Source organism: Corythoichthys intestinalis, chromosome 14, assembly GCF_030265065.1.
Source record: "Corythoichthys intestinalis isolate RoL2023-P3 chromosome 14, ASM3026506v1, whole genome shotgun sequence".
Classification (NCBI taxonomy): Eukaryota; Metazoa; Chordata; class Actinopteri; order Syngnathiformes; family Syngnathidae; genus Corythoichthys; species Corythoichthys intestinalis.
Genome location: NC_080408.1, coordinates 33,057,705 through 33,078,278, shown reverse-complemented (window position 1 = coordinate 33,078,278; position 20,574 = coordinate 33,057,705). Strand labels below are relative to the sequence as shown.

The following is a 20,574-nucleotide window of genomic DNA, read 5'->3' as shown; positions in this document are numbered from 1 at the left end:
TTGATGCCATCTCTGTAGAGGTGCACCGCAGAGGCTCGGAAAGGTGGAGCATCAGTGAAGGTGTCAGCCATCCTACTATAAGCAGCCTGGCCTTAAACCATGTGTCTTTTCAAGCTCAGGTAATTTTTATGTGATTTCATGTGGATAAGACCTCAGTGTGAAGGTTTCCCTCTCTAGAACTGAGTTTTATCCTTGTCTTTTCCAAAGAAGCCTGTGATAGTTTTTGAGGAAGTGGCTTTTTATCTTAATGAACTCTCATCATTTTATCCCACCAAAGAGAAGTCTCCCCATCTGCCAAGCAGGATTAGTTTAATCAGGAAGTTTACTGTGTTGCTGCTCATTTCCGATAAAAGCTGGATTTTGGGGAGCTCGACAGCTGCATGACCCTTGCTATGCAATTAAAAACAGCAGGAAGAGGCTGGGGTGTTACACATGACTTCTGTTCAAATCTCAGCTGCTTTTGCTAATTGACTAGACTGTTAGGTATTGGTGCGAAGTAACCAGTCCTGGCAAAGTTCATTTTTAACGTGAACAAGTTCAGAGTTCAGTTAAGAAATTTTATCTCTTTTCTGGCCGAGTATCCTCCTTGCGCTGTGGCGCGGGTCGCTGGCTGGGTGCCGGTGGGTCGGCCGGGTATCGCCTGCTCCGGGGGGGGATCCTGTCCTGCCCCGGGCTTAGTGGGCCGTGGGGGTCCTGCGGTGTGGCTTGTCAGTTGGAGGGCTGCGGCGGAGGCTCGTGGGCCAGGTGGGCGGGCGGTGGTGGCGGCCGGTGGCGGGTCCCCTCATCCCTTTCCTGAAGGCTGGTTGATAGGTGCGTGGATAGTCTGGGGGACCACCCTGGATCCTGGGGGAATGATGGCAGTCCCCTTGCTGGAGCTGTGAGAGGAGGGATGGGCTGCACTGGCTCGCCCCCCTGCCCCCTGATTGGCTGGGGGAGTGCTATGGCCTTGTGGCGGCTCCCACGAGGCATTTCCACTCGTCTGCAGGACTATCACATGTCTGATGGGATTCACGCATGACTAGTTGCATTTAGATACACTGAAGTAGAGAAACTATCGGTGCCAGGATTAGCGATCAGATAGAATAGAATGCCAACATTTCCACACTCACAAGTGATTCACATAATCACATAAATACACTCACATATCTTTCTGCCCCCCCCCCCCCCCCCTTTTCGCCTTGGTCATCAGGCCCTCCACATGGTGTAAACCGGGAATAAAACTAGCTAACGACAGCACCAACATATTCATAGTTAGTGTAGGCGTTCAATATATTTGTTGTTTGTGTTTCTCTTCTCTTTCCCCTTCCCTCTTATTTCTCTTCCCCCATAACCCCTTCTGTTCGCTACTTTCTCCTAACAATAAAACATTTTTTTAAAATTATCTATATCAGTCAGTAGTTACATGTTTAAAATGTTCTACTAAGATCATTGTTCCAACAATGAACTTGTTCATAGTTTTATTTTCTTCTTACTGCGAGCTGCATTACTTGTAAATGTACCGGTATTTTTTCCTAACTTGTTTGCACAAAGAAACAAAAAACCTTTAGAACTTTAGTCATAAAGGTGTGATATACCAACAAAACAACAACAACAAAAAAACAAAACATGAATAACTTAAGAGTCAGTCAGCGTCCAAGGCAATTCATTGACAATGCTACTATTTTTTTTCCCAGTGAGTAAAAAGTCCCGAAGTGTGCTTGGCCAACGGTTACAATTCATGAACAATATTTTTAGAGGAAGAAATGTTGTATAAATAAATGTGAAGTTAAATTGGTTGATAAACATATAATTTCATGGATAGTGATAAGGGGATGAAATACTGAAAGCAACGAAATTCAAATTTTAAAGTCGAATTTTTTTATTTCTGTATTCTAGTGCACATCAGATAAGGTAATGAATAATTCATTTAACCACATGTATATTATGCAGCTACCGTATATGAGGGCTGGTTGACATTGCAGCTGGATTGCACCATTAATGCTATGCACTTAAACGGTAAAATACTTCCAGTGGAAATGTTCCATTATGTTCCCTCTGAGCTATAATCATATGAATGTAATGATAATAAATCATGACTATGAACAAAGAAAATGTGTGAGTGACATCACTCAGCACACACACTGCATGTGAACTTAAAATTCTATAGCTGGCAGTCATTGAGGAATTAATCATGACTATGTATTGTCTTCAGATGTAGGTCATGCCATTATCTCAAAACAATTCACACATTCAACATGAACAACAACTATAGTGTCTCCAGTGCAGAAAAATGCATTGTTGGGTGAAGTAAAAACAAAAACAAAGGTCAGGTTTTTTATTTTTATTTATTTATTTATTTTAATAACACTAACTCACCTAAGATTTGTGTGCCCTTGATAGAACTGCCAGGGGCACAAAACGTAGATCTTAGACCAAGGATGTCAAACCGATTCTACAAAGGGCTGCAGTGGGGCCTGGTCTTTGTTCCAACAGATCCAGCACAGACAGCTCAACCAATGAGGTTTCTGACAAAACAACCAGCACCTGACTGCAATCAACTGATGACACATGTCACACACCAGTTGGTGAAAAAGTATTTATATTGTTTGTTTGGAATGAAATCACGCACCTTTGAGGACCGGTTTGACACCCCTTTCTTAGGCCATGCCTACACCTGGCAGGGTTTTTTAAAACCGAGGATTCTGCCCTCATACGTCCTGAAAAAATAATTACGTCTATATACCACAACGTTTGTAGAAAAAAAAAAGCATCCACAGCTAACCGCATTCACTCGCCGTTAACTCATTTACTCCCAACCATTTTCACCGGAGCAAGGCCCTTCGCTCCTGGCCGTTTTACTGGATTTTGACTGATTTTGCAAGGCCCACAGAAAATTAAATTCTGTTCTATTGCTCAATAAACATGGAACCCACCAAAAGAAAGATTAGACTCCCTTCTTTCAGCAGAAAAAAAAGTTAGTTCGTGTCCTTTTCCATTCTTTAGAAATCAGTCCTAGAAAATAGCTTATTTTGAGCAATTTTCCAATTTCTGATGAAAAAACAGAGAAATTGAGCTTTTTGTAAAAGCATAAATTTCAAACATAACTTTGACTTTACCACAGCTATATTTCGCTTTTGTGACATCCTAAACATCTGAATAATGTTTTCGTCCTACAAATTAACATACACAACAACACAAATAGAGCTTTTGATCGCAAAGTAACAATTTATTTACATATAACTAAACTATTGAACTGTTGAACTATTTGCGCACATAACAACGTCACCATCTGTCTCATCAAGATAGATTTTTTTTTTTATGCTTCTTTGACGTTTTCTTTTCAAAACACTCCTCCAGTGTCGTTTGCCTTTTTTTCCGATCGTTCTCCACATTTTTCTCGCGCGTGTTCACAAGATCCCTCCAACTTCCGTTTACTGGCTATTTTTCTTCACCTCCTTTCTTGGCCCGAGATGAGTTCTTACAAAATGCGCTACTGCCCTCCAGTGGCCAGTTTTATTGCTTTAAAATGTGTTTTGAGCATTGTGCATTGCAGTTTAGGTGCAACAGAACCTAAAGATGCCTCATGTAAAAAATATTTGTTCTCCCCACTGTATAAATACGTTTTTGGGACACTGTAACAATTAAAAATAGAACGTATTTATACGTTTTTGTGAGCAAATGAGTTAAGATTCATAACGATGCACGAAAAATAATTGTCCTTAATCTCGTCCTTCACGTTGTGTTCCTCAATATGGAGCAATGCTAGAGTTTGTAAATAAATGGAAGCAAAAAGCACCTGCCTAAAATTTAGATCTAAACCCACTGCAAAGGGATCCATGTTGACTCTAAATGTAAATATTGGTCTCGTGTGACGTAGTAACAAAGTTTGTTACAGACAGTGACGTTTCCGCGGTTAAATCTTAGGTTATCAGTTTCCATATGACGGCGCTACAAAGGTAGAATTCGCACATCTTCACTTTGTTAGGAGTTTTTAAGAACCCTCGTTTTCAAAGCCCAAAAGAATGTGTGTGGGTGTGGATGGTAGGCCAAACCGTAGATAAACTACCCTGTGACGTGTAGGGATGGCCTTAGACTTTAGTTCCTAAGTTCATTAGGACATACAAATGCCTCCACCATGGTAAGATGGCGGTTCAGCGGCATGGAAACTTACAATAAAATATTACAAAAACCAAATTGGAATACAAAAAGAAAAAGATTTATAATTAAATTCAATATTTTGAGCAGAAACAATAAGGTGATTCTAATCTCCAGAATCTAAGAACTGCCCAAACTGACATCCTCTCTTCATCAATGTTCTGGTCACCATCTTAATGAATCAAGGTTTTATTTAAACATTGATGCTGCTCAGGAGTGATCATAGGGCTGTCAGAGTTCAGACATCAAGGCAAATCTCTCAGTGTTTATCCAAGCAGAACAAAACCACCTTCACTATAAATCACTGTCAGGCTACCCTGGAGGGACTGAGGAGCTCTACGGGCTTAGGCTGCCCACACTCTCCTCTCCACTGGCCATTTGTGCCAGTCTACTGTGAGCTATAATTAACACAAACCCCCCAATTTCTAAATGGCAAAGACTATACTCCAACAACTCGTTACCGCTGACATGCATACTGTTGAATCATGAATTTGCAGCTAGGTATGGGCAGATTCATGGATTACTGACCAGTGAAAATTCAGTAAACTACATGGATTGACTTTTCTTTGAAGTAAAATGGAGTGGCGCTACACAGCCATGTAGCTAACCACTGCAATACTTTATTACTACAGCCAGTACTTATTTTCCAACCATTTTCCACTTAAAGCAAGAGTTCATGGGATTTCTACTGAACCAATACTGTTTATGGCATTAGGCCATTTAAATTTCTATAACTATTTTCATACTCTAATATGCAGATTTTGTGCCTAATATGATGGCCACATACAATATGGCTGATGAGTTGAAATTAAGGGTGCACGATATCCATTTATTGAAACCGATACCGATATCGATAACTTCCTGCTCCTAAAAGCCGATACCGATATCAATAACCGATAATATATCATTGATAAATGTATATTTAGTTTTTGAACCCCTGGACGTTAAAAAAAAACAACTAGTGGTGGATTCAACATAGATTTGGCTTTGACCTAACCAGATTTTTCATGATGACATGAACATTATTTTAATGAACAAAACAAAGTCAAGAACAGTCTCGACTTCAAATAAAGTGCCAATATATATTTATGTTTTAATAAATATAATTTGAGTCCATCACAATCAGTCAATGTCATTGAAGGGATGTTCCCCGAACAATGAGCACTGAACTAAAACATAAACCCAACAGGTATTGTGCTTTGTCATCAGATAAAAACATTTGGTGCTACAGAAGAGGAGACTGTTGTGGTCTTGGTCCATTAAACAACTTCACCTGGCAATTATGGGACAGCAAGCCAATCAATAACCAAAAGGCCTCTCAATAACTTGTAAAAATAACAATTTAAAATGCAAACATTTGCTAATTGCCATAGTAAAGTTCATCACTCTATGATAAAAAAATCAAAGCCTCTAGAACAGTAACAAAACTTTGCATAAGCCAAGGTGAGGATTCAAGTAAAGAAATACTTAAAGGTAAATGTTGATAAATTTAACTAAAACAAAAGTGCATTAAGACTCTTCACAGTATCCAAAAGTAAATAACTAGTTATACATTTAGTGAAAGCGCATTCCTCATTATCAAATATGGTAGAACAAAAAGCATTAATGGCTTGCCTTATAATAATCCATATAAACGGCAGTGAGTGAACCCATTTTCAATGAAGTTTCTTCTCTGTACAGTACGAAATCCTTATCCAGTCACTGCGCCATCACAAGCATGCTGACAGGACTAACATTACACGTCCATATGTCCGTGGTGAAACCTATATGTGCCGTGCATGGTTGCCTATCAAAGAATGGAGGAGTGTGGCAATCTCATCATACTTTGCCGGTAAACATTCATATGAAAAGTGGTGACGGCTTGGAGTGATGAACGTGGGCTCCAAATGACGAAGTAGCCGCCTGAATCCTATGTTTTATACAAGGGAAAAGGGCTGGTCATCTAGCGCCAACATTTAGCCACACAGCTGGCTTTAAAATTGGATGTGCAGCTTCATTTGCAGCCAGCGCGTCGTCGTACTCTTTTAAAACACAATCGAAGCAATTGTGATCTTTTAAGTGGCTTATTAAGATGTGTTGTAGCTCGACACCCTTTTCCCTCCTCGTGGAACTTCGGCTTTGCATGTGTTACAAATCGCAAGTGAAGCGTTTTCCACTGACAAATCCCACACTACCGACGCCATTCTAGTTGTTTTGTTTGCCAGCTGTGCTGCACAGTACTGTCGTCAGTTGAGCGTTACGTCACAGAAAGGAAGCGCTTGATTTGTTGTAAAACTCCCTCTTCCCAAAACGCACACAGTCACTGATACATTGTACTGGCAAAACAGACTGGAAACAAACGTACACATCCCAATCTGCCAACACCGTGCCAAAAATATTATACGTATATTATCGGTCCTATTAAAAATGTTATTGGATTTATTGGGATCACGTCATAATTCCTATTATCGGAAAATAATTAGCGTTTACCTGTAGTTGAAATAGCAACAGTTCAAAGCAGTGTCTGCAGTAACAATGTTTTCTGTATAAAACTGGTTGGCTGTCACGAAAACACAAAAAAACATTGTAAAAACGAAAAGCAATTAAAAAGTATGCTTCATAAGGATATTTGGCCAAAGGCGTCACAAGACCTAATACAATATTGGGGCACGGTGGGGCAAAGGCAAGTGAGCAAAAAATTTTGTAGCACAGAAAGTCAGAAATAGCTCTTAAATCTATACATAATTTAATTTATTCTCACCCTTCCTTTTGACTAAAGTCATCTGACCAAAAATACAAGTTTCTGTAAAAAAAAAAAAAAAGTTACTTTTTTTTGTTTTTCAGCCATCAGTATTCAAAATCAAAATTGAGGGGCAGTTTACATGGCGACTCTGCGACACAAAGACGCAATGACTGAGTTGCGGACTTGCCTCGCGTGCATATGGTGTCAGCAAAGACGGAAGGCGAAGACGAAAAATTCTGAATCCTGCCTCCAAAGTGGAAGAATCAGATTGCGCGGGGGGGGCTTCCTCGGCATGCATATCAAAGGCTCCTGCAGCGCGAGACCGCGTCGTTAACGTCAGCACTCGTACACGTCACATTGGGCGTTCGCAGCGGTGCTACTAAACATTAAAAACAGCAAATATGGCGGAATGTCGGCTTTAATTTACTGTTTTAATAATATTTTTTAAATTAAATATGTTGAACATTTCAATGTTTGTGACTTTTTGAGCAAAAGAAAAATGACATTGCATTGAGTGGGCGGACATATTTTTTTTCCGGGCTGAGGGAGCTTGGTGGGGTCAAAGTGCATCATTCTCTGTCGCCCAGTAAATCTGCACTGCCCCCTAGGGCCTGGCATGAATACTACATCGTTTTCATGCGGAATCGCAACATTGTTCAAATGGAGATGCAAATGCAAATGCAAATTTAACATTTTTCGTATTCTCGGAGTCACCATGTAAACGGCCCCTGAGACATTTCTTGTTGATCGTCAATTAACCTCTGATCACACTCATCAACTTCCATCTCCCCTTCACCTCTTCCTGCACTCTGTTGCTCTACTTTGTCTGCACTGAAATTGGCATATGTCACTGTAACTGTTATACAGTTAATCAGTGTTTCTCAACTGGTAAATTGTGACCTAAAAGTGGTTAGCTGCTTTATGTTGCTTAGGTGGGTTACCTAGATTACATCTCTCATGCCTCCTTGCTGCAAGCAAATAACTTTCTAATATTCATTTGCAAGAGTAATGTTGTTTAAGTCAAATAAAAATAAAAAATAATACATTTTGTTTCAGATTACAGGGACTGCAGTAACAAATAAAATGCTTGTAAAACAGCTGGAAATTATGATGAGGACACATACAAAATTGTTAGAGGTTATAGCCCAAAACATTGGCAATTCATTCATACACATTGATTCTATTCATTGTGGTCATATACACAAATAGTAATAAATGGGATCAGTACTGATACAGTTGAAATACCAGATATCATTTTAAAACAACTTTAGAAAAAGCCCTTTAGAGGGAGCCTCTCAATCAAATCGCAATTAATTGTCCCCTTCATTGTTTGTTTGAGGTCCTCCCTTCAGGCAAGAGATTCAGAGTCCTTTGTTTTAAGTCCAACAGGACAAAGAACTCCTTCTTACCAAGTGCAATTAGGTTGCTAAATTTGTACAATCCTTGCACTTAGATGCAAAGCTGTTTATAGCATTTTTAAATTGTAGTCTGTGTTATTTATTATATGTGTATGAATTATTGTTGTGTTATCTGTATGCTTACCTGCTGTAAGACAAGTCTCGCCCTATTAGGGGACAATAAATTCAAATAAAACTGAACTCAATTACGGTAATTGTCATTGCAAACATAGCCAGGAAGCTAAAAGACAGCAGCTAATCTGTTGCTTCAATTTGCGAACAGAGTAGTTATCAAAGTTAACGGAGAAAAGTTGAATCATTTAAATTCACAATTCATAGGAATAGGTGACATCAACACAGAGTTAAAAACGAACAACAATGATAGGCACTGGCACTAACCTGTTAGGTGGGAATATGTAACTTGCACTGTCAACTGCATGATTGGCACACACACCGTAGTATTGATGTTGAATTCACGTCTTGTTGGAGTAATCGAAAAAAAAAATTCTAAATAGTGTCCATAAAAAGCGCCAAACAGTCATTCATCTTGTGATGTATCGTTGGAGCATTAACATAGGCTACCCTCTTTGTAGCAACAATGGTTTTATCCTACATTACGGCTTTACACTATATAAGAACAATTTTTCAACTTGGGAAGTCAGTCTAAGATCACCTGACAGACATGAACACAACATATCTCCCGAAGGTGTTTCGCTGAGGTATCAACTCATACGCCTATCACAGCCAAAGTTAGGTGCATAGATTATCATATTAAGGAGCTACAGTATGTGCAGATTGTCCACATGGAGTGAAAAGAGTAATATGTCCATATTAAAAAGGCGCATTCTGTAGATTTTGCTATGTAGACTTAAGCTCCAATTTAATAATAATAAAAAAAAAAAATTAACAGTGAAATTTATTCTGGGTGCTTTTCCTTTATTGTCTTGTTAGGAGGCAAACATGTGTTTAAGCATTATTTGGCTGTACTTGTCATACTGTTTTGGCATCAAACTGGATAAAACACACATAGACAATCCCATTGTGCTTTACGCCACATGTTACACATACTGTATATTTATGACACGTCATAAAGATTGATGTCCTGTAAGTGCTGTCCCTGCATTTGACAGTTATATTGCCAAATTCCATTCAGTTTTACCCTTTGCATTTGGTCTCCATAAAGCATTTTAACAATCTGCCACAATCCTGCTCTGCATTATTACACCCCCTCTAAAAAAAAGTAAATCAGTTCTCCTGCTTTTTTCTCAATCTTCTGTAACATTATCCTTTAGCCTCCCCCCTAACGAGCATCCCCAATGGTTTTAAATCTGTACTAATTCAAACAGAAATTCACTCTAAACAGATGGCATGTCTTAGTCTGGGTAATTATTGCCAAGTGATCCGTGGCCCCTGTAGACCTTGACTCACATCAGTAGCTGGCTTGCTTTGACTGGATAAGACGAAACATGATGAGGAGAGTCCGCTGGAGACCTGCAGAGAGCGCATATCAGGTCAAGCAAAGAATGGCAAGGTTTTTGTCACAATATGTACCGTATTTAAGTTACGTACATGCAGAAGTGGTCTGGTAGTGTCGATTAATTGTGATGGCAAACATAAAAATTTCACTGAAAAAGATTGAGTGAAGGTAGTAAAGAAACAAATTAAATGTTGTACGGTGTATAACAAAAGTGAGTACACCCCTCACATTTCTGCAGATATTTAAGTATATCTTTTCATGGGACAACACTGACAAAATGACACTTTGACACAATGAAAAGTAGTCCCTTCAAAATGTCTTGTGAGTCGTTACAGGAGTGCTGTCAGCATTGCTGCAGAGATTGAAAAGGTGGAGGGTCAGCCTCTTAGTGCTCAGACCATACGCCACACTCTACATCAAATTGGTGTGCATGGCTGTCTGATGTGACGGGCGGGCTTTCTTATGTACCGTCTTCAGAAGAGGCTTCCTCCTGGGGTGACAGCCATGCACACCAATTTGATGTAGAGTGCGGTGTATGGTCTGAGCACTAACAGGTTGACCCCCCACCTCTTCAATCTCTGCAGCAATGCTGACAGCACTCCTGTAACGAGTCACATGACATTTTGGAGGGAAAATGTCAAGCAGTACTCAACTTGGACATTTAGGGATGTATGTTTTTTCAAAGTGGTGTACTCACTTTTGTTGCCAGGGGTTTAGATATTAATGGCTACATTTTGAGTTATTTTGAGGGGAAAATAATATAACTATTATATAAGATGCACACAGACTACTTTTCATTGTGTCAAAGTGTGGTTTTATCAGTGTTGTCCCATGAAAAGATATACTTAAATATCTTTAGAAATGCGAGGGGTGTACTGACTTTTGTGATACACTGTATAATATATGGTGCTTCTGAACTTAGAAGTGGGTCATTTCCTCAATGAGACCTGAGCTCTGAGGCTTTTACTCCATAACTAGCAAGGAAAATGATTTTGCTTGTGGCGCCAATTTATATACTCAAATTATGTTTACCATCCCTGATCGTACAGTGTTTAATGCAGCATCATTAAAGTGAAGTATCAACAATAGACTCTTAGTTTATACACTAAAAACATGGGAAGGATCAGCAGTGAGTGACAGCTTGCTGATTTGGGTTTGGATAGGTAACGGCACCAGTTTTAGTACAGTGATTAAGGCTGAAGGATGAATAACCTCATCTTGCTTGAAAGGCCTTTTTACACTCGCGTCAGCCCAGTGTGAAGAGTGGTTCACGGCAAGCACAAAACTGGAGGGGCCACGTAGCCTGACGTAGACGCTGTCAGGAAGTGAAAAGCGCAAGCATATTTACTATTAGAGGTGTGCAAAATTTCCGATTCTTAGATTATTCGCGATTCGGCCGTGGAAGATTCGAGAACGATTCACAAACATCCAAATTCCGATTATTGAAATATGCGAAGTAAAGCGGAAGTACACAACACTCAGCGCGACGCGCGGTCTTCGGGACGGAACGGAGCGAGAGTAGCTAAACATCATGCTTCCCATTACCCGGCCCCTCGGGTAATGCCAATGCTCAACTCACGGCTCTAGCTCAACTCATGCAACGAGATAAAAAAACACAACAACATACCTGACTGCTGCCGAAAAGCTGCTCCAAAGTTCATCCATATAATGTTACGGTGGATATCATTTATATACTAGATGCACCATTGATTCGGTAGCGTGAGCAGCACATCTACAAAAAGCTAGATGCGGGCGTTATAAACGGCCGCCATCTTAAAGCAGTACACTTCCCTGCAAGGCTGTTGTAGCGAACCTTCCAAGCAAACCTAATTAACTTTTTATCTAAAATACTCCTAAATCGGTAAAATATTGACTTGAATCTATCTTTAAAATAGTTTTAAAACTTTCACATGTCGAAAGTAGACAAAAGGGAAATTATGGAATAACGGGAGCAATTTTAACAAATTTAATGGTTGATTCACAACATTAAATTAATTGAATGTAGTTTAAAGCTGCTGATACAGAATGGGGACTGGAGTTTTTTATTTAATGTTATTTTTGTATATTTGTTTACTGCTATATGTTAACTTGATACTGAAATAGTAGTGTGGTTTAGCCTGAGAGTATTTTACAATTTTGGAACTAATGTACAAAACATTAAAAAAAAAAAAAAAAAAAAAAAAAGAGAGAGAAAAAAAAAAGGAGGGGGGTGCATCAATAATCGTTTTATAATCGAATCGGAGCCTCTGAATCGTAATCGTAATCGAATCGTTAGGTGCCTAAAGATTCCCAGCTCTATTTACTATAGTGCTAAACACCAATGCCCTTATTTTTCGTTGTTGCACAAGAAAACAGTGACTTTTCCTTATTTCTGTTATGGTTCTGGGTGAGCGCAGAGAAGGCAGGCAAGGTGGCTGCAGTAACAATAGTTTATTGCATAGTACAAAGCAGTCAGGTCGGCATTTGGCGAGTGAGCAGGTGAGTTGTCAAGGCAGCCGAGCAATGTAGGATCTTTAAACAAAGACAGGGTGAGCTGAATAGAAGCAATACAAATCTTGGGTCAAAGTGAATGCTAGAGTCACAAACTCGTGGAGTAGAGTTGTTGATCTGGTGACGAAGTGGGGCCAGGGACCGGCTTAAGTAGGCTGTTAATGATGATCGACTGCACCTGGTCCCATATTCAGCCATCTTTTCAATCCTGCAATCAAGACACAAAAACACACACAAGGTGGAGATGCAGGGCTCAGGAATCAGGGGCTCTAACAATTTCAAGAAGTAGGGGGGCATTATAACAGCTGTGTAAAGAGTTTTTCTAGTTTCAGTGAGAAAGTGAATAGTTTTTGTTGTTGTTCGTAAACTGCATTTTCACACAAACGCACATCGAGGTACCATTTAGCTTAGCAAGGAGAGGTATGAGAGTCATTTTTCGTGTGTCCCAGAGCTCGCGGAACTTTTAAAAAATCGCATTTGTCAAGGTTTCGTCAGTCGATTTGTGTATATCTGTCCACCAAAACTCCCTGATAGCGCAGATATAAGTACGTCTGCCCCTCCACTATTGGATACGTAGTTGACGTAAGAGCGGTGCTGTGAAAATAGAGAAAAGCTCTATTTTGGGCCCCGCCTTTCGCTGCAAATTCATTTAAACTTGCCGTTCTGCCCAAGACGGCCGTCGATCGTTCACTGTCGCCGAGAAGTTCACTTCCACATAAATAATGAATGGATTGCCGCTGAACCCTTCACACTTGGCTGGCTCTAGTTTGAAACGGCCTTTAAACTCTGTACTCTCTCTTCTCCTCTTTCTGAACAGCAAGGAAAACATGCGCCCCTGCGGAGTTTGCTTGTCTGAATGGCCAGTGTGTCCCAGGTCGATGGCGCTGTGATGGGGAACCTGAATGTCCCGATGGTTCTGACGAGGCCGAGGAGACTTGCAGTAAGTGAAACCTCTCAGCTTCTCACATCAAAGCCACACATGGACACTTTCACTTCATTAAAATCTTTCCTGTGTCGCTTTCTAGCAGAGGTTTGGGAGATCTTTTCTCTCTCTGTATTTTTTTTTTTTATTCTTTATTTTTCACTTCTAACCGATCACAGGAAACTCTATTATGTAGATGAATTTTTCAAGAATTTCTCCGTTGAGAATTATGGGAGGACATTAGGAAACTTTAAACTTTACAGTTGTTTCAAGCTGCCTGTTGCCTATGCACCACGTGTTCACCAATCTATTCACAGGAAGACTTAAAATTCATTCTTTCATGAACTTAACTGACTTTTGATACATATTCTCATTTACGTCTGTCAAATAATTAATTAGTATTTTTTTAATTCGGACGACGGGCTGGTGTTGAAAGAGGCGATGCTGGTCACCTGAGCGGCCATGATATCTTCCCTCTCTTGCCTCCTTTACTCTTTCTACAGCGCCCTTTTCTCTCAGCAAAGCGAATCACTCGCAAGTAAAGCCTTAATAACCATTGACTATTACGACATTCAACACTACGTACCTCACAGTATCTTATTTTTTACTTTCTACTTTATTATATTCTAGGGCTGTCAAAATTATCGCGTTAACGGGCGGTAATTAATTTTCTAATTAGTCACGTTAAAATATTTGACGCATTTAATGCACATGCCCCGCTCAAACAGATTAAAATGACAGCACAGTGTCATGTTCACTTGTTACTTGTGCTTTTTGGTGGTTTGCCGCCCTCTGCTGGCGCTTGGGTACGACTGATTTTATGGGTTTCAGCAACATGAGTATTGTGTAATTATTGACATCAACAATGGCGAGCTACTAGTTTATTTTTTGATTGAAAATTTTACAAATTTTATTAAAATGAAAACATTAAGAGGGGTTTTAATATAAAAATTCTATAACTTGTACTAACATTTATCTTTTAAGAACTACAAGTCTTTCTATCCATGGATCACTTTAACAAAATGTTAATAATGTTAAGGCCATCTTGTTGATTTATTGCTATAATAAACATATACAGTACTTATGTACAGTATGGTGAATGTATATATCCGTCTTATGTTTCCATTCCAACAATAATTTACAGAAAAATATGGCATATTTTATAGATGGTTTGAAATGCGATTAATTACGATTAATTAATTTTTAAGCTGTGATTAACTCGGTTAAAAATTGTAATCGTTTGACAGCCCTATTATATTCATATAACGTATAGTACATGTTTTGGATAGTTATTTTGAGATTTAAGGGGTATTTAAGGGTACTTAAAGGGTTAATTCCAATTTACGTGGAAATTCGGGTTACATCGCCAGCGTAAGAACGGAACTCGTTCGTAATCAGGGGACTACCTGTAATTCATATTAGTGAGTCCACTCAAATTCACTCACAGTTTGAAGCTCACACTACCGAAAACAGCCTCTAGATAACGAAGATTGACTAAATGATGATTAACACATTTGTGCCGTTGATCGTAGCTCTACAGAGCCTTCACTCAAATATCAAAGTGAAAAAAACCTGTCAATCATTGTTAACTTTGCATAGCAAACTCCAGCTGCTCGCTGACCAAGAAAAGCAGCAGGAGGGAGAATGAGAGGTGGTACGAGCATGAAGCAGAAAAACATAAATCTATCTGTAAAATTAAAAACCTGATCATTTTCAACTGATTCCAATTCTCTGAAAAAAGGGGCGATCAGCCCGATTTCCAATCATGTGATCGGATTAGGACATAAGAGCGATCTGGTTCAAGACCATATTTTGAAGGTGTTAGTCTGTTCTCAACTCGACTCTCAAAATACCCCGTCTTGGTCTCGATCATTGTCTAGGGCAGTGGTCACCAACCGGGTTCTCAAAGGCCCGCTGTGGGTCCTGGTTTTTGTGCCTGCCGATCCAGCACAAATAGTTGAACCAATGAGGTTTCTGCTAAAACAGGCAGCATCTGACTGCAATCAACGGATTGCACTTAAAAAACACTAGATTAGTGAAAATTATTGTCATTTGTCTGGTTGGAATGAAATCCTGCACCCACAGCAGTCCTTTGAGGAGCGGGTTGTAGACCACTGGTCCAGGTCGTGTTTCCTTGCAATCCAGTAAAAATTACCCAGAATTTTCATTTGTTTCCTTGAAAGTACTTTTTTTTTCTATATAACTTAGCCAAAGCATCTGACAGACAGTTATGCTCTTCACATGGATTCAGCTAATTATTTTGACATTTCAGATATTGCATCTTCAAATGCTGTCAGGTATTCAACTCATGTAGAAAAGCTTTCGTTTAACCCACCCAGTGAGAGCCTCGCTAATTTCCCTTGTCATCTGGGCTCGTGTGGCAGTTCAACCGCCTTGCCAGCTTCCACTCGCCCACACACTTGAAAACACTCTTATGGCTGGTGTAAGAAAGGCAGTGATTACCTGCAGCTCTGTGAGAGGCAGATTTCTGGCTGTCAATCAGTGATGCTCACCCACATACAAACATTGGCGGGGGAAAGATGGCTCAACTGAGGGGCTTAAATGACTTATTGTTTTATTTGAGTTTATTTTGCTCACATCTCTTCGAGGAATTATATCTGACTTTTCATCTATGCTCAATTTAGCTGTATTTCTTATCGGACCGTTTTGTTGTTGCTGATAAAATGGTTTGTTGCAACAAATGTATTTTATATGTAAAGCATTTTTTTCAACATGATGAATCTGTTGTCAGATGACTTGATTTTATCTATGTCAACCAGATTTCAAATGCACCAAAGTTAATAACATAAACTACGTAGTAGCTTCAAAAATAGCTTCAAATAAATCTGAAAAAGGAACACATTTAAATAAGTGAGGTTATAAGCTGCTGGAAGGCTATTCCTTTCAAATATTTCTTAGAGCACGCTCGCTCTATCTCTGGCTTTGACTGAAAGTATTTGACTTTTATTTTTTAATAAACTACCATGGGTACTTATGCCAGAACATTTAGTGGACTGGTGCAGAGGTATATTACATCTATGTAAAAATAACAGTAATATGTGTCATTTGCCACGTTTACATGGAGCCAAATATTCCAATTACAATCGGAATATTTGTTCAAACCGAATAACTGTGTTCCATATAAACACCTCATTCGGAATGAACAGGCCCAAACCGAATGGAATTTCATTCCGATTCACAGGGGTGGAATATTCCTTTTCCCAAACCGATTAGAAGTAAAATTATATCATGTAAACAGGGAAGCGGAATGGTGTCTGGTTGCGTTCTTTCTCCACATGCTCCGTACTGACGTGGTGACGTCACTTTGTGACGTAAGTAACGTCACTTGCAACATGGCTTCCAAGCACAGCGCACCCATGGCTCTGAGCGCACCTAATTGGAGTCCGGCGGAAAGATTGTATTTAATTCAAACTTTAAAAGAATTGAATATAATTACTCGCTTAGACGGGCGTAAAACGAGGAACAGTGAACTATTTAAAAAAGTTCACGAGAGGTTACACGAAGCCGGAATAGACCGGAGCGTTGACCAGATTAGAAACCGGTGGAAAACTGGCTACTACAAGGCAAAAGAGCAAAACAGCAGAAGCGGATACGACCCCACGAACACAACAAATGGGTTAAAGTTAAAACAGCAGCACTCCGACAATCGATCTCCATGTTTTGCAACGTGACGCTTTGTTTTGATTAATCTGCGCATGTCAGACGGCAGTTGTCAAACGTCCTTTCGGAATAAAGGCAGTCACATGTAAACGCTGGATCGGAATAGATGAAGTGACATGTAAACAGCTGATCTGAAATTTCCATTCGGAATGATTTGAATCGGTATGAATAAAAGTCAGCATGTAAACGTGGCTACTGTTGATACCTCACTGTACTGTACAGAAAGAAATGTTACTGGTGTAGTTTTGGTGGTAATAAAAATTATATCGTGGTAGTTATGCTGCAGACGTTACGGAAACAGTCACCACGGTGCTAAAGACATATACAGTAACCATTTTTCACGGTTAATGGGGACCAGAACCCGCCGTGATAAAAGAAAAAACGCAAAGTAGCCCCAACCCCCACCCTCCCCAAAAAATGTTTTGTGTGTGTGTGTGTTCAATGTATTTTATTCGGCAGATTTAGCATTAGAAAGAGATACATATAAGACATGTCTAATTAAAAAAACAAAGCAACTGTTTAACCAGTTAAACGATGATTGACGCATGCGGCACTTTTATGTTTCTCAGGCATCTCTGGCAAGATCAGACCTTAACGTCCGTCAGTCATTGTTAACTTTAATAAGTAACTCCAGTGCACTGCCTGACCAAGAAAAGGAGCAGGAGGTAGAGTGAGACTATGTGATCGGATCAGGACAGCTCATATGTATTTATTTATTTATTTTTCAATTGGAAAAAAAAATCTGCGATGGACTGAGGGCGTGAAGTTTGAAGCGCGAAGTAGCTAGGTATCACTGTAAACAAATTTACCCATATACAAAACAACTTCAAAGAGCAAGAGTTGCCCAACAATGTCGTTTGGTAGGAATGCATGCAAGATTTTCGGCCCAGCACTTGCGATTGTTCTTCAAGGACTGTAGATTCATGAGCAATGACGTTGTGCTCACGTGAAGCTCGGCAAAAGTTTATGACAGTGTTGGCCAAAAGCATTAGCACCCCTGCATTTCTGTCAGATAATGCTCAATTTCTCTCAGAAAATGATTGCAATTACAGTAATATCTTCATTTATTTTGCTTGCAATGAAAAAACACAAAAGAATGAAAAAAATTTTTAGACCATTGTTCTTTGGCCAAATTCTCCAGGTCTTTGAGATTTGAAGGGTGCCTTCTCCAAACTGCCATTTTCAGATCTCTCCACAGGTGTTCTATGGGATTCAGGTCTGGACTCATTGCTGGCCACTTTAGAAGTATCCAGTGCTTTCTCTCAAGCTTTTTTCTAGTGCTTTTGGAAGTGTGTTTTTGGTCATTGTCTTGCTGGAAGACCCATGACCTCTGAGGGAGACCTAGCTTTCTCACACTGGGCACACATTATGCTACAAAATTTGTTAGTAGTCTTCAGACTTCATAATGTCACAGTCAAGCGGTCAAGTGCCAAAGTCAGCAAAGCAACCCCAAAATATCAGGGAACTTCTGCCATGTTTGACTGTGGGGACCGTGTTCTTTTTTTTTGAAGGCCTCGTTTTTTCCCTGTAAACTCTATGTTGATGCCTTTTCCCAAAAAGCTCTACTTTTGTCTTACCATAGTCTTAACATTATTCCAAAACGTTTGGGCTTTCTCAGGTTTTGGCAAACTCCAGCCTGGCTTTTTTATGTCTCTGGGTCAGAAGTGGGGTCTTCCTGGGTATAGAGTCCCTTTTCATTCAGACGCCGACAGATAGTACGGGTTGACACTGTTGTACCTTCTGACTGCAGGACAGGTTGAACTTGTTTGGATGTTAGTTGAGGTTTTTTATCCACCATCAGCACAATCTTTCGTTGAAATCATTCATCATTTTTTCTTTTCCGTCCACATCTAGGGAGATTAGCCACAGTGCGATTGGCTTTACACTTATTGATGACACTGCGCACGGTAAACACATGAACATTCAGGTGTTTGGAGATGGTCTTGTAGACTTAAGATTGCCCATGATTCCTCATGATTTTGCTTCTCAAGTCTTCAGACAGTTCTTTGGTCTTCTTTTTTTTCTCCATGCTCAATGTGGTACACACAAGGACACAGGACAGAGGTTGATTCAGCTTTAATCCATTTTAACTGGCTGCAACAAGTGCAGTTTAGTTATTGCCACCACCTGTTATGTGCCACAGGTAAGTAACAGGTACTGTTAATTACACAAATTAGAGAAGCATCACATGGTTTTTCAAATAGTGCCAATACTTTTATCCGGCCCATTTTTGGAGTTTTGTGTAAAATGATAATGATTTAATTTATTCCATTCTCTTTTGTATTTTTTCGTTGCAAGCAAAATCAATGACGATATTACTACCAAAGCATTTGTAATTGCAATCATTTTCTGGGAGAAATTGAGCATTATCTGACAGAATTGCAGGGGTGCCAATACTTTTGCCCAGAACTGTATAAGTAAAAAGAGGGGAAATGTCCAGACATAATGTAGTTAGTGGTGCGCCCTTTAAAGTAGGTACATTGGTAAGAAGGTGTAATGTTCTTGTGCTTAAAAATTATGGGCCAATAATAAATTCGTATGTCATCTTACGCTAGCTGTTTTTTTTTTTTTTTTGATTTAGAAATTGAAATTGGAATTTTTATGATGTTTAATTATGGAGAAAAATGTCAACAAATGCCTATATTTCTAGGATGTAGACAAAATTGGCTGCGAGTAGACATTTTTAAATGCCTGAAACACTTTAGTCAATCAAATGCCAGTATTTTAGATAGTAAGCCTTTACTCACGGCGTCTGGTAGGCTATACCCAATATGTCCTGGGCAATTGCGATAGCAATGTTTTTCACGTGCGAGTCTTCACTTAAATAGTCATAAAAATATACATGGATTTTGCTCGGGAAAAAAATAGGAGACTGTTGTGTGTTCTGTCCTACTTTTTTTGCTGTAAATTGGTGTATGTTGCTGTACTTTGGTTCTGTGTGGCATATGTGTCTCCCAGCCTGCAGTTCTGCTGTTTTAATCTTTGATTTCGCTTTTGTTTTATTATGTAAAGCACTATTTATGCATAAAAAGGCCTGGGTTTGATTTTTGAATAACTGATTGATTAATTTCAACACATCACTTAAGTTAGAGTTTAAAACTGTTATATTACATTTGACTTCCCAGGGCAAACACAACTTTTTGTTTCCGTTTTAACTTGTGTCGGTTTTCCACCAGATTTGCATTTTATAGCACGTCATCTTCTCTGAAAGTAAATGGTGTTATACTTGTATAGTGCTTTTCCACCTTTCAAGGTGCCCAAAGCGATTTGCACTATATTGCCATCTACCTACTGGTGACGCAGCACCAGGAGCAATGTGGGGTTCAGTATCTTGTTCAAGAATAATTACTGGAGTTCATCAGGGCAGAGAATCGAACCCACAACCTCTGGGTTGGGGGACAACTACTCTACCATTGAGCGACGCCACCCCACAAAGGTGAAAAGTGAATTTAAGTATTGTTCGGATCGATGTCGTATCGATAACTGAGAGAGAGAGTACCGTAATTTCCCGAATATAAGGCGTACCTGTATATAACGCGCACCCCAAATTTACTTATAAAATCTAGGGAAAATTATTGTACCCATGCATAACGCGCACCCTAATTTTAGCACCAATAAATAAAAGAATACAAGAAAACAGAGCTCGTGTACTGGTGAAACACAGCACAAGCATAGCACATTGGTAGCTAAAAACATTACCGTAAACTGACAATATGTACAGTAATAATATGATTTGACAACTTCTCTCCAA

General features: G+C 39.5%; 1 protein-coding gene across 3 annotated transcripts in view; it reads left to right on the top strand.

The window, feature by feature from the left end:
- Positions 1 to 20,574, top strand: part of LOC130929715 (low-density lipoprotein receptor-related protein 8-like) — a 139,857-nt gene that overhangs the window by 28,425 nt on the left and 90,858 nt on the right. For all 3 annotated transcript variants that reach the window (XM_057857129.1, XM_057857127.1, XM_057857130.1), the window contains exon 3: positions 13,038 to 13,160. In XM_057857129.1, coding sequence (XP_057713112.1) covers positions 13,038 to 13,160 — 123 coding nt within the window. The remainder of the gene's footprint in view (positions 1 to 13,037; positions 13,161 to 20,574) is intronic.